The sequence below is a fragment of the Quercus suber genome, unplaced genomic scaffold (assembly GCF_002906115.3).
Source record: "Quercus suber isolate HL8 unplaced genomic scaffold, Cork oak 2.0 scaffold_49, whole genome shotgun sequence".
Lineage (NCBI taxonomy): Eukaryota > Viridiplantae > Streptophyta > Magnoliopsida > Fagales > Fagaceae > Quercus > Quercus suber.
Genome location: NW_027069514.1, coordinates 1398126 through 1413598, shown reverse-complemented (window position 1 = coordinate 1413598; position 15473 = coordinate 1398126). Strand labels below are relative to the sequence as shown.

Sequence of the window (15473 nt, the reverse complement as noted above, 5' to 3'; positions counted from 1 at the left end):
TATAATATCTTATTAGGTAAAGATATCGATTAGTTTTGGTGTAAATGTATTTGAACTCAAATTTCTTATTCAAGGACAAATTTTTATATCAATTTAAGTAAAATATACTGTATCTTATCCTAAAAATCATAGTTTTTGGTCTTCTTAAGAAAGGAATTATGTTAATCAATAAACTCTTGTGGTCCTAACCTTTATATTAAAAGCAGGTATAGTAGCCTTTCTCTGTTCCATTTCCCTTCTTTGTTTCAGAAATAGCAATCATAAGTTTTTCAAAATAAAAAAGAAAAAAAGAAAAAGAAGAAGAAGAAGCAATCATATTTCAAGATAAATGGGGTAAAGCAAATCTGAAAAGATAAGAATTAATCATCCGAAAGAATGTAAATTAGTAAGAATCAACATGATCCATGTAACTATAGAAGCAATAATTACTTATTTATCAGTCTTGAAAAAGATGAGAAAATTTGTTACATTCTCGCATATGTCACAACAAATTTTCAATTATAAAATACATTGAATCTTAATAAAGCTTCATGAATTTTTCTCAGAGACTTTGTTGTTTATTTAATTCCTTGGAGGTTATAAAGGAATTGCGTAGAGCTCCGAATCAATCAAACCTTTCCCGCAAGTTAATTGGTTTCCTGTCACTGGCCACAATTTTGGGCTTTAAATCAAATATGGAAGACGTAGGTCAAAAAATAAAATATTCAAACACAAAATGATTAATTGGGAATGATTTTTTTTTTTTTTTAAATTTTAATTTTTCCTGTCATTATGGACTTTGATGCCATTTAGTGGTAAAAGCGTAAAAACAGAAACTGGCACATGACATCCATAACTTTTTGTCTTTTGGGAAAGTACCTAAAATATAGATTTTTTTTTTTTAATTTATTTATTTTGGGGCTAATAAGAAAGCAGGGAGGTAGTGACTTTATTAAGTGCTACGTTAATGCCACAGGAAATGGCCAGTGTTTTCGTTTGAAATGGGCTTAGTCTCTTGCTCACGCCTGTTGGGCCTAGTACTGTGGATTAGTTCGAGCAAGCATAATTGAGCTAGATCGATTAAGGAGGCCCAAACTCATATACAGTATTGTTTATGTAAATGGTGAATCTCATGTTGGAGGGAATTCGGTCAATTGCCAATGATCCAATTGGCTTATTGGTATCATCTCCTTGTGAAATGGAAGAAGGAATCTCAAATTCTATAGAGTTTTTATGTTTTTTCCCTTTTTTATGGGTGGTATATTATGGCCCAGTGACCCAAACTAATTATAGGCCCATGTACTTGTAAAACTAGCACATTAACCTTAGGTTAATCTATGGTTAGACTAGACTTAATCAAGTATTTTCTAGTATATAAATTCTACATTGAATTCATTGTAACACAAGTACTTAATATAATATAGTCATCAAAGGCTTTTTCATTGTGGATATAGACTATTAGGCCGAACTATGTAAACCGTTGTGTGTACTCTCTCTTTCATACTTTTGCTCATCATTCAATTATTCAATTATCACACACAATTACAAAACAACTTCCACATTCTCGAAATTTCTTTTCAAGCTATTAATCAAAACAAATTTTCTTTTTCTTTTTCTTTTTTTTGCAATGCTATTTTTTTCCTTAATTTACCAAATGCATTTATGAATTTAAAAAAGAAAAACAAATTGTATTTGCTCTTAAAAATAAGTTTTTTCACAACAAGAAACTGAAAACATTAAATTACTTACTAAAAATTATATTAAGCAAGCAACAATGGTTTTACAAGAGAGAGAGGCTATCACCATCGTGTAGTGTAATTAGTAACGACGATACTCAAAATCAACTCTCTAGTACTAATTGTAAAATTTGGTCAACTAGCTCAAGCTGGTGCATGTCATCTAAAATCCTTAATTTCCTTTTCTCCTCCCCAAAGTTTCATTTCCATTATAAGTGAGGATACAAACAAGGTTAATTTAATTAATTTTATTTCAAATAAAATTTGAGTTTGAACTCATTATCAAGTTAGATTACATGTTCTCCTCAAAAAAAAAAAAAAAAAAGAAGAAGAAGAAGAAGAAGAAGGATAGATTACATGTCCACATTTGGTTTATTTTTTAACTTTATTCGCAAGTTATTACTTAGTTAGTTTATTCTTTCTCAATATATAATAAGCACCATAACTAAAAACAACCCCTTAACAAATAATAATTAATAACTAAATTATAATTGAAATCATATTATTTTAATTAATTAGATATCTTGTAAGAAATTATAAGAGTTAGATTCATCATTCTTGTATGGTAGAATATATATTTTTTATTTCTACTACAAAATTTCCTATTTATATTATGAATAAATTATAAAACTAAAATATATACATATTTATATTTTACTTTTTTTGACGGATTTTAATACTTTTTTCAACGGTTTCAACCGTTAAAAATTACCAAATTTCTTGTAGTGACTCTTGCACTACACTTCTATACCTCTTATAAAAGGCACTTATATATATTTTATTAAGTGAGAAATACAATACATTCATTAAGTATTTCTAACACGCATAAATAATCATTCCATTATATGAGTAATTACAGTTTATCAAATATGTCATTACTAGAATTAACGATAAATAATAAGTGAATATTATCCTTGTGAGAAGGAAATATCAGTTTTCTACATTACAATTAACTAATCTTATCTGGTTAATGGATTAATTATATTTGACTAATATCCTTTTTACCTTTAGTTTTTCTCCAATGTGTTGTGAACAATGGGAGAAAAAGTAGGAAAAATATTTCCCCTAGAAATTGAATTTTAAAGAATACATTATAAGAAAATTCAATTGGTGGGAGTGGAAATAATCGATAAGTCTGACGCCCTTGAGCACTTTGTGATTGTTTTTTTCCCTTGGAGGTGTTCCTTGGCCTAGCCAGAAATATGGCAATTGCATTGCCAATTTGTCATGTCATTTGAATATCAAATAAAGCATATAAAGGAGAAGAGTATTGTGATTCAATAGCATTAATCGGGTGATTTTATTACTTTTGGTTCCAACAATATAGGAAGAAACCGTAGAGGGACGTAGACATTGTAATTAAGAACAAAAGGTAAAAGCAAACCCTGCACGTTATTGAGTGACGACGCAATAATATAACGAATAAATTGAACATGAACAGTACTCCTCAACAGTCACAATGACAATAATGTAACTTCTTAGGCCCGCCGTTCTTAAGAAACTTACAAGAGCCTCCGTTAGAGCAACCATTGTTGGAACAAATAGCCTTGCAATTTGCGTCACCATTTTTTTTTGGTTTTTCCGCTTTGGAAGTGCAGTTGGGCATATGGTTGTCGAAGCAGCATTTTATTGGGGCTGCTGCTGCGTTTTGGCTTTGGCTGGCGACTTGGTTGCAACTACTGGAGATCAATATTATTATGCCCACCATAAGGAATAATAATGAGGGTAGACTAACTCTCACTCTACCCATCTTTGATCTTTCAATTTTCACCACTTGCTTTGGGACAACGTTCGTACAGTTTGTTTCTTTGTATTACCCATCACGTATGCCATGCATATATATATATATATATATAAATAATGTCAATTCTATATATGTACACTATAATGGAATTTCCTATAATTTTTTTTAGCAAATATTCCTAACTTCGACAACATTAATATGGCAATATCGTTGTCAATTACTATATATTATACTCCAAGAAATCTAGAAGATCTGAATTTATATATTATGGAAATTTTTCTTTTGTTTTTTGTTTTTTTATTTTTATTTTCAGTTTTAGCTTTTTTGCTTGAATTATTTTAAGTATCTCGTTTGGTCTTACCATATTTGTTTATTTCTTTTCATCTTATCAAAAAAAAAAAAAAAAAATAATAATAATAAATTATCCTTTTCAGCTTTTGGTAATAGTTTTTAGTAACACTCATTTTTTATTTTTTTTTTTATTTTTTTATTTTTATTATTAGATTAGTTTATATAGTTCTTTTGATTTTATCAATTTTTTTGATTGAATTGTTCTTACTTCTTATCACCTTTTAGTAACAATTTCTGTGAGGCATTATGAAGTTGTGACTTGTGAGAGATTTTAGGATTGTGAAGAAAATTTAGATGCGCATTGGATATAATATTATTAAGAGATTTTAGGAATTGATTCAGTGATGGTGTAAAAGTAGTGGGTCCACAACTCCCCCACTTACAACTCACATGGATATGTTGAGATAAAATGATGGATTTAGTTGTGATTATAACATTACCTTGCACATTTTTATTTTCTATTTTCAATTCTCATTTTTTTTTAATACAAGATAAAATTTTACTTTAACCTAATCTAGTTGTATATGTGTGTGAAGTTTCTTCTTGGAGACTTGAACCCCCTGTTCTTGCCCTTCATACCCATAAGCACTTATATTTGTAGAGTGACCATCGCACAAAAGTGTGCAGTGATGATTCTCATTCTTATTTGAACACTAACCAACCTATTAATGAATTCAATAATGGTTACTAACTGTTTTTTCCTATTAGAGCCCATTATGAGTACAATAAATTTCCCTTTTAGACGTTTTAAGACAATAAATTTCTCCCAATAAACATTACATAAACATTTTAGTATAATTTACATATTACATGTATATTATGATTACTTTAAGTATTTCAATGTGTAATTAATACTTCATAAAATAAATTAAAATTCTCACAATTTATTTAAAAATTATAAATTCACTAAAATTTATATAATTTTTATTTTATAAATTATTGTTGTCAAATAAATTTTATATTTTTATGATCAAAAGTACTGTGCATTGCTCGGACTTTTCACTAGTTAATATATTAAACAAAGACTCGTGAGAAAAAGTACATGTTATAAGTATGTTACGTGGTTTTTTTTTTTTTTTTTTTTTTTTTTGTGATTAAATTTTCAGACAATTATAGAGTTGACTAAAATATTATTCTCTTGGAATAATACTTTGTTTCTTCAAAAGAAAAAATTTGTTCAAATAACTCGTGAGATTCGATTCTGACTTTTTTTTTTTTTCAAATGTCCAAACTAGAATAATTAGTCCATAACAACATGTTCAAATTAAATTTGACCAGTATCGTTTTGATACCTTTAGTTTTTCTCCAATTAACGTTGAGAAGTCAAAATATATATATATATATATATATTTATATTATAATTATGGGATGGATACGTTTGAAGCCTTGACTTCTCAAAAATCTCCTTTCCCTCTTATGTTTTTGGTAAAACAAATTATTTTGGACATAAATAGAAAATTTCTATTAGTGGTTAGAGCTCAAAACTCTAAACATGTTTAGAGCTAAAATTTGTTCCTTATGGGATTTTACTTTTGCATTTTCTATATATTATCTTATAATGTTTTTCCATAACAGGTTGTCATGTCTTATTTTCAAATATTGAAACTTAACTTTTTCGATTTTGTTAAATCTTTTTTTTAAAGATAATTATATCTAAAATCTATAAAATAATAATAATATCAACCAAAAGGCAAACGTTTTCAAGAGATTTTAGGACATTAATTCCTTTAGAATTGTGAAGAACATTTAGACGTTAGACATAAGATTATTAATAGATTTTAGGATTCGTTAATTAATATCTTGTTGCTTATGCAAAAAATACAATGTGATCTAATTAATTTAAATCAGAATAGTTTAATACTATTTTTTAATCTATAAAGCAAATTTAAAAATATATATAATAAAATGATGATGTAGAAAAGAAATATTAAAAAAATGTTTACATAAAAAAGCATTAAAAAATGTCAAAAACCGGTCAAAACATTTCATTTTATATAATTTATTATAGAATTTATTTGTAGGGTTTATCTATACATAGTGTGAGATATAAGTAGGACAAATCCATACTATATATCAAACACACACAAAAAGAGAGAGAGAGAGAGATCGAGAGAGAGGGAAACATCCATTACAAGACTTATTGTAAACTCCTATATCATAATATCACTCTCAAAAAAGAAAAAGGTAAGTTCCTATATTTAGTAATTAGTGTATTTTTTTTTAGAAACATATTTAGATTTCCCTTAAAAAAATTTCATTTCTGACACTTGAGAAAAATTGTCTAATTTCTCTGTAATTTTATTTAGAGAACAATAATATGGTTGAAAGTTGAAACTGTTATGGCAACATATCAATGTCAATTAATATATTAAATTAAATACTCTTGTGGCAAATTTTTTTAATTCTTAAAATTTTTCATGTCAATATTCTAATATGAGTCTGAATTTGGTAAGGATGGAGTGTAAAACTTATATTTTATACTATTCGATAAAAAATTCTCACATCAACATTTTGCTTAAAGTTCAATACATCCCACCACACCTAATCACATTTCAATAAACTCCTAATTTGGTTGGATTTATATATGGGTATTAGAGTTTATTATTATTATTATTTATATACAAGATAGAAATTCTACTCTAACCTAATCTAAATAGTGTATATGTGTGTGAAGTTCCCTCCTAGAGACTTGAATTCTGGCCATTGCCCCCCCCACATTTCACAAATACTTATACTTATGGAGTGACCATCGCTTTAAGAATGCGCACTGGTTATGGGCGTATTAGTGTTGATTGGGTGTGGTTGTACTTATTTTTAAATATGTAATAAGATGATGTGACATGTTGGAATTGGAGGGATAAAACATGAGTTTTACACCACATTCTTATAGAATTTAATCTCTTTTATTATATATTTTTAATTGAATTTATATTCTATTTTATACTTAAACTTTCAATTAAAATCTTATTACATCCTATTTTCTATAAAAGATAGTGTAGGGACCTGGTTTGAGTACTTCTACTGTTGAGAGAGTGGACTCAAGTCTAGTTAGCCTATTACAATGAATTTGTAGAGAGCGGGATCAAGAACTAGACCCAAGTGAGGGATGCAACGTCTAGGCATGGTTGCATGTGGGTTGAATGGCATCAACGTGGATTAAAATACGCAAATGGTGCTCCTCGGCCCTTTTCTCAGGTGCTTGCGGTTCTTATTACTTCCTTCCTGATTGGTTACAATCGTTTCTAGGAGAATACAGGTTGCCCTCCTCTTTTTTCGTCCCCCCTTTTTAGAGGGATTCCTCACATTATATATCCCCCTCCTCAACTGATTCTAGCCCCACATTTGTTGATCAACCACGCTGCTATTTGAGTGCTTGTCCCATCAGCCTCCTTCCCATCCTTCCTGTGGGTTGCGGCAACCAAGGCAGCGCTGTTTAGGGGTCATCTCCTCATTAATGCGGTCAGAATGTTAGTTGAGGGCATTTAATGTAGAGGTGACAGTTCATCCTGGACTTGCTCCTCCACCATGTTTCCATGGCTGACACGTTGCACTTGCCCTTTCTCTAATTGGATGCTTAGGAGGGCCGTTCCTGATGGCTGATTACTTTTTCTCCCAACGGTCTCGGCTGGCCGAGGATGACATCATCCTCGGCAACGTTTCCTGGCAACTTGTGCTACGTGTGTTCCTTCTCGGACATTCCTTGGTCCTCGGCATGGGCCTTGGGCTGGATATGAGATGGGCCAAGGTTGTCAGATTATCAGGCCCCATAGATAGAATAGATAAGTTCATAAACAACACAATCATATTAAATATTTATTAATAATTATCATAATTATATATTTAATAGTTCCATGTAATATATATATATATATATGAATAACTATCATAATTATCAAATTGTCCTCATTGTTGTAAACATCGAATTATTAAAAGAAAAGAAAAAACTTATTGTAAGGCTCATGTGATGTGAAAATGGATGTACCAAGTTTAAATTGACTCCTAAAATCTATTATGTTTTGTATTAAAAAAAAGTTTTATAACTTAGTAATGTTATCAATTCTGTTGGATATTTTGTATAATTAGGTAGATTGTAATGCAAGTTTAATTCCACTTTTGTGGTAGAAGAATGTTATTTGATCCCACTTTGGTAGTGTAAGAGTATTATTGTATCTTTGTAGGAGTGAGTGAAACAAACACAGGAAAACAAGTGAAAATTGCATTTGTTGTGTTTTTGTAAAAATGTTAGTCAAAGCCTCAAAATTTTTTTTTTTTTGCTGGGTAATTTGTTATTGCGGGGGATTGAACCCCGAGTTAGCGGCCACATAGGGTACCGGGTACCACTTAGGCAACTAGGCCCGGTGGTTAGTCGAAGCCTCAATTGATCGGGAGTCTAACAAGGGTCATATAAAAGTTTGTGCTTGACGGTTATTATATTCTTGTAAGACACTCGGTCAACTAAGGGACATGCAAGATTGTGTAAAAATTGTTTCTATAGAATTTATTGTCGTGAGTAGCACTACTTGACATTTAAAATTTTTGTGAGAGTTGGGGATTGTTTCTAACTATTTTCTAACCGTAAAATGGTCTATATATATCAGTACTGTCCACATATCTGACCAGCAACCTAATTTGACTGGCCCAACCCAAACCAACCAGGTTTGGATGGTTTTGGCAGCTTCATTCAAATGGAGGCTGATTTTGATGTGCTAAATCCAAATGTAATTGGTTGGATGGTGGATTTTCGTGGCAAATAACCAAATAATCCAATCCCAACCAGCCGAAGAAACCTTCTTCCCCTTCACATCGCCATCTACCCTTAATTAATAGAGGTCTATGGTGTAACCCTAATTGTGCTAGGCATGCCGTGGCCGATGGGGTCGAATTCATTGTAAAGGGAGTTATTTTTTATTGTCATATTCTATCAAAGTAGCTAAAGTGGTCTGTTGTTAGCCTGAAATGAGTAGTTGTAGTGTATTTGACTGTGTTTTATAAAGGGATTCATGTTGTATGTGGGGTAAAATTAATACTATTGTCACATGTTAAGACTACGTGTATCAGCACCTTTAATTTGTAGATAAAGTAGCTGTGAACATTTTTGATACAGATGATTTGATCTATTAATCTATTAGGATAAGGCCAATTTGGCTTGCTGTGTAAATATAATTAGGTTGAAAGCCTATTGTGTTGGGCATGCCTTGACTGGTGGGATCGAGTTCATAGTAGTCTAGTAGAGGGAGTTGTTATATTTACTGCGTTGGGTCAAATTTGCTAATGCTAACGAGGATTGCTGTCAAACCTGGAATGCGTAATCCTTAATGTATTCAACTTAGTTGTATACAGGTTTTCATGATGAATACAAGGTGGTTGCTTTTGGAAACTTGGATTTAGATTTTAATTTAGTAGATGTGAAATGCTTTAATTTCAAATTCATTGATTTTAGGTGTTATTTCAAATTTGATGATTTTATTTATCAAATCCAAATTCTTGACATTTTTAAAATTTTTAAACAAATATTTGGATTTTAATTATCCAAGTATAAATCCAAATGCACCATTGAAGAATGGTCACATGTGAAGATTATGTGTAACAACAACTTTTTGTAGATAATATAGCTGTGAGCTTTTTGAATGTAGAGAATGGGGTACATTATTTGTTGGCAAAGACCAATTTTTATTTGGTTTTTCAATACAAATTTGCAAAAATTAATAAAATAAATTTTTTTTTTCTCTTCTTAACGTGACTTTCAACTATATAAAAACAACATAAAATGGGTGATGTTAGAACTTACAATCACGGAAAAAATTAATTCAAACACTTATTTATTAGAAAGTTAAAGCCCACCAATTATATTAAGTGCCACATCAATTTGAAAATTTTATATGGTAAAATTTTTAGTAACTTAAAAACTAATCCACAAAATAAAAACTTATTTCAACAGGTGAATTGTATTGAAATAGCCTCGTAATAAAAGAAGAAGAAAACTTTTCTTTTTGGGTTAACCTAAATTGGGAAGGCCCTGAACCTGCGGAGCTTGAGGCCCAAAATATATATGGGTTGGCCTTCTTATGGTTTGAGGATGTTTGTGTGGCCTTTTTTATTTATGGGCTGCAAATTGCAATAGGCATTAGGCACTAGCGACTAGCAAGCATCATCGTTTTTTCGTTATCCAGCACCTGCACACTGTGTGGTTCTCTCTGTCTCTCTCTCTCGCAGTGTGTTCCTTTGACTCAGATTGTGTGTCCCTCCCACTAGTACTACCAATACCAAATACAATAGTTGTTGTTACTAACAAGGAAAGATTACTAATTTACTATCCCCTGAAACCCAAAATACTGACTTAACAAATGCTATGCCTATGCACTCTCTCTTTTTCACTAAGCTCTTGAAATTGGCTGAATGAGCTCCCATGCCTTTACTAGGTACTCTTCTCTCTTCTACTTTTCTTTGTTTTCTTCTATCTCCAACTTCACATTCATTTCCTTTGTGTATATATTCAATTCAAATTTCTTTTTATTTTATTAAATTAAGTTGAAAACCCAATTCATTGTCTTGTTTAATTTTCTCCTGTTACTGGAGTTTGCCCATGAGACCACTCAACTTTATTTTCAGATTGTTTCTTCTGTCTACAACTTCACTTTACAATTCCTTATGAATTCAGTTCAAAGTTTTTCTTTTTATTTATTTAAGTTGAAAACCCAATTCACTGTCTTGTTCATTTTTCTCTCATCTCCGGACTTTGTCCATGAGACCAAGCACTCAACTTTGTTTTGAGAGTTTTATCTCCATGAATTGCTTATGTGAATGAAACCAGAAAACTTGCTTTTAACATAATTTAGTACCTCATAAAGCAAGCAACTCATAAGAAACTTGGTTGAGTGTAATTGCCTATTGGTTAGATTTTGAATCTACAATTGTTCATAACTGTTATGCAGAGTCTTTGCACTTGTTTTTCCGCTTGATGATACTCACTGAGGGCGTCTCTGTTATTTTTGCTTCTGTTAGCAGAGATTGCTGCTGCGCAGCCTGCCTTCCAAAGTCATTTGTGTATGCACAGGGCTCAAATTTGTAGTCATGGTAAACTATCGTCAACTTCATTTACCTTGGCGAATGAGAAAAGATTGTCATGTGCTTGGAAATCCTTAGGCTTAGCTAAAGAACTATTCTTTAGTGTGAAGAACCTTGAGGTACGAAGGGGTAGACTCCGAATCAATGCAGTTGCAACTCTTGAGACCAAAGGATTGGTTCAGAATGAAAATGGACAGAAGGGTTATGATGTTTCACAGGTTGGTGCCAATTCCGGTCTCCCGACAATTCAACTTGTTGAAGACTCAAACGAATTGGGTGAGAGAGAGAGGTTGAGAAGAATGAGAATATCTAAAGCAAATAAGGGGAACACGCCATGGAACAAAGGCAGGAAGCACAGTGCTGGTAACAATATGTTAAATAGAGCCTGGCCTATGTGTTTATAAGTCCTTTTTACATTATTGTGTTTTTCCAATAGCTTAACGATTCATTTCATTGGCAGAAACCCTTCAACGGATCAAAGAGAGAACAAAGCTCGCGATGCAGGATCCTAAGGTGATGTCATGTAAGAGTAATTTTACATGTAATTTCAAAGTGACCTTAGTCTGTTTAAAATGAAGACCTTTATATAGGCGGATCTTTTTCTAAATTTTTGAGTCTGGATGTTTTGAATGCGTCTGTTTCGTCATTTAAATGGTTAACTGGACACACACTTATCTTATTGCACACATGTGGGGTGTGTGGTGATTGATCATTTAATTTGTACATCTATCCTTGAATAAGATAAACTTTTCATGCTACACCATGATGAGATGGCTAGGTGTAGTTGTAAATATTCTGCTTATAAACTAATTTTTTGAGTTGATTCAAGGTGTCCGCGACTTGTTCAATACTTAATGCTGGACTTAATACCAATTAATGTACACACTATTATGAAATAGTAAGCAACAAACTCTATAATATTTGTTTTAAAGAGTTGCTTTGGGTCTTTTTGAGGTTGGGTTTTGTCTTGACCTGGCAAGCCATCTCTAGGTTTTTCCAAAATGAAGCATTAACACCTTTTTAAATTTAAATAAGCTTTTTTAAGTCTAGTATCCTTGGACAATTTTTGAGATGATGTTTTAGATGGTCAACCCAATTAGTAGGATCAGTGCCTTGATTTTATATTATGAGATGTCCAACAGATTATGCATTTGATGCTCATAATGTGAGAGGTTTTCAAGCTATCATTTTTCATAAATACAGTCCATTAGGGACAAAAGTAGCATTGCTTATTCTTCTAACAAATTTGGATGTGCAGGTCAAAATGAAGTTAATGAACCTTGGACATGCTCAGAGGTAGGTCTTCTGCCATCTTGTTTATTAGGGACTTAGTTGTACCATAAGCATTTTTCTCTTAGATTCTTAGCGGAGTCTCAATCATTTTAAGTATCTTATAAGCCTTTGTTCAGCTTGTATTAGGATCTTTAATGTCCATGACAGACATCGAAGTTCATGAATTCATAATATTTCCCTCCATAGCAATTCACAATGTACTCTTTTCTTTCTTTTAAATTTTCAATGATTGTACAGCGAAGAGACAAGGATGAAAATTGCAGTTGGAGTACGAATGGGGTGGCAAAGGCGACGAGAGAGGCTCACGGTGCAGGAAAATTGCTACTTTGAGTGGCAGAACCTGATTGCAGAAGCTTCTAGACGAGGCTTTGTTGGTGAGGTAGAGCTGCAGTGGGATTCCTACAAGATCTTGAATGTGCAGCTCAAGCAAGAGTGGGTGGAGAGTGTTGAACGAAGGAAAATGATGGAGAGACCGAAAGGTAGCAAGAGAGCACCTAAGTCCCTTGAGCAAAGGAGGAAAATTGCAGAAGCCATCTCTGCAAAATGGGCTGATCCTGTGAGTACTTACAATGGTATCTAGAAGTGGTTGCATGAAATTTACTAGGCAGGTCCTACCTTGGAACTCCCCATTTAGATAATGGGTTGTCTTGAGGGTCATAACTCATAACAAAACTGCACCTAAGTCCCTTGAGCACGGTATTGATTCCTTGCTAAACTGATAAATCCTTATTGTAAAAGCCAAGTTTCATAATGCTCTCCACATCTCCAAGTGGAAAAACAAGATCTTTCAACTGAAAAAATTTAAAGGGTGCTGATTTTTTTTTTTTTGTCAAACTTATTCTAAAATTTAAGTTGGTTCTAAACACGACAATTGTGTTTAATGTTTTCCTATTTCTCCAACCTAAACCTGAAATATTCCAATTTCTTGTCCAACACTGTCCAACCTTCATAAAGAGGTTAAGACAGATGTTCTGAATGCATCTCAATGGTATTTGAGCTGTACAACTATGTGTTATACTTTCATTTTTTCAACCTCTTCCCTTCTAGGCTATCAGTCTTTTGTTCTCCCTTAGACCAATTGTCTGCAGCCTACTTATTAGTTTGGCTCAAAACATTGGGATACACAGAAATTCTGTCAAATTTCCCAAGAAGCCAAGTTTCACTTGTGACTCAAACTGATACTAGTTAGTATCAATTCTACTTTGTAGTTATTCTATGTAACATTAACTGTGCACCTGAACAATTTCTTCTCCAAAATGTATTTTGTTGCATTTTATCAGGATTACCGTAATCGGGTTTGTTCTGGCTTGGCTAAATATCATGGCATAGAACCTGGTGCCGAAAGAAAGTCAAGGAGAAGGCCAAGTGATGGTACACGAATGTCTAAAAGGAGCCCTATGAAGAAGGAGGATAGTGATACGAGTAACTCTTCTGAGGGTGAGGCTAAAATCCAAAATAAGCATTTAAGGTTGAGGAGAAATAGTGCACCCCTTTACAAAGATCCCCTGGTGAGTTCTAAGCTGGAGATGATAAAAAACATCAGAGCAAAGAGAGCAGTTGTAGAAACAAAGAAAATGGAAGCCATTGAACGAGCAAGGTAAGTTCATATGTTTCTACTCTCAAACTTGAATGGGTTTAGTACAGAAATATTGAATCAATTGAAAATAGGAGACATTTGGCCAGCACAATTAAGTCATAAAGTCTTCTCAAAGAAAGAAACAAGAAAAAGAAAAGAGTCATGGAGGATTAATGGCCAACCAGATCGAGTCATCACTTCCAAATAGTTTAATGGTCTGAGACTAATGCTATTGCTTTTCCTGATCAAACCTTTGTCAATGTTATTATTATTCTATTTTTAACTAGTTACTGAAAAAAATAATGTTAGTCTGAATGAACCCATCTGCATTCAAGGGCTTCATATTTCTCATTTCTGACTGCCATTATCATTAGCTACTTTGAAATTCATGAAAAATCTACACTGGTTTTATGTCACAATCTGCAGGCTATTGATTGCGGAAGCTGAGAAGGCTGCCAAGGCCCTTGAGATTGCTGCAACAAAGAGCCCTATTGCTCGAGCTTCCCTAATGGAAACCAGAAAACTTATAGCCGAAGCAATCCAATCAATTGAATCCATAAAGACTGGTCAGATCAGTTCCCATGAGAATGGCAGTTTCCCTTCTATTGCCTCGGACAATCTGATTAGCCAAGTTGATAAGGATTCAAGCGCAAAAATTGAAGTTCTGAACCATGCAGACCTGAGAGAAGTAAATGGGACTCCAATTGTGCCAAGCAAGGATGACGACTTCAACTTCAGCAAGTTCACCTTACATGAGTTAATGAATAAAGAGGAGGAACTTCTTCCATCAAGCTTCAGTGGTTCTGGCTCGTCCCCGTTTGGTTTTGATAGTCTAATGAAGCAATCATGTTCGAAGAATGACTTGGACCTGGCAGAACCAAATGGTTATGGTGAATGTCGAAAAGACCCTCTATTAAATGGAACCGAGGTTGAGTCCCTGAAAGAGGAAACACCTAAATTGGTTCCCGTAACAAAAAAATGGGTTCGTGGGAGGCTTATTGAAGTGGCAGAAGAAGCTTAGCGTTGGTGCAGGAAACATCATAATTTTTTTTTTATTATGTAACTGTTATCTCCGTTCTTTGAACATATGAATGTATTATGCAAGTCTTGATCACAGCAGTTCCAACCAAAAGGCCTTTGCCATCTTAGTTTAAAGGCTCAAAGTTGGATGCTGCAGTTTTTTAAGCAATATTAGTGCCAACTGCCAATGTAGATTAGGTAAGAGTCGTAATAACATTATAGTTTGTATTCACGTTCAATTTAGCTTCTACATATATTTCCCTCTTTTTCTAATCTCTCAAATGGCTCGTTTATGACAAGGCATGCTGTGGTACACAGGGCTTCTTCAGTGGGATTCATACTTAACAACCATGTGGACCGTGGAGGCACAAGGACCTCCAAGCCATAAAAAGTAGAAACTTACTGGTAAATAATGATAATTGCTACATTGCAGGCAAAGCTGTTAGCTGATTTTGGTCTTCTGGGGGATGCGATTGCAGAGTGCAGTTGGTTATATATATACATATGGTAGCTGAATTGTTTGTTCAAATGTTCAATGGGTTAAGCTACATCTCATTCTTCTTGCTCTTTCTTCATTATCAAGCTTCTGTTTTGGCTTCAGTACTTTTGAAGAACATATCAAAATGTCTGAATTGGTGAATTATTCTTTGATGCAACTAATCAAACTATTTGGCTTCAAAAAAAAAAAAAAAAAAAAAATCGAACTGCT

At 32.9% G+C, this 15473-nt stretch overlaps 1 protein-coding gene across 4 annotated transcripts; it reads left to right on the top strand.

Moving 5' to 3' along the window:
- Nucleotides 1–9951: 9951 nt before the first annotated feature.
- Nucleotides 9952–15400, top strand: LOC112014132 (uncharacterized). Of its 4 annotated transcripts, none has more exons than XR_010628357.1 (8): nucleotides 9952–10229; nucleotides 10813–11238; nucleotides 11336–11388; nucleotides 12134–12171; nucleotides 12406–12724; nucleotides 13449–13765; nucleotides 14171–14962; nucleotides 15083–15400. XR_010628357.1 is itself a non-coding variant. In XM_024046515.2 (7 exons), the coding sequence occupies exons 1-7, from the start codon at nucleotides 10217–10219 to the stop codon at nucleotides 14763–14765; spliced, it is 1758 nt and encodes a 585-aa protein (XP_023902283.1). In that variant the 5' UTR covers nucleotides 9952–10216; the 3' UTR covers nucleotides 14766–15037. The 4 variants fall into 4 exon arrangements, 2 of the variants coding, with proteins under 2 accessions (XP_023902283.1, XP_023902282.1); XR_010628356.1 differs by having other exon boundaries at nucleotides 15065–15400; XM_024046515.2 differs by lacking the exon at nucleotides 15083–15400 and having other exon boundaries at nucleotides 10816–11238; nucleotides 14171–15037.
- The last annotated feature ends 73 nt before the right edge of the window (nucleotides 15401–15473 follow it).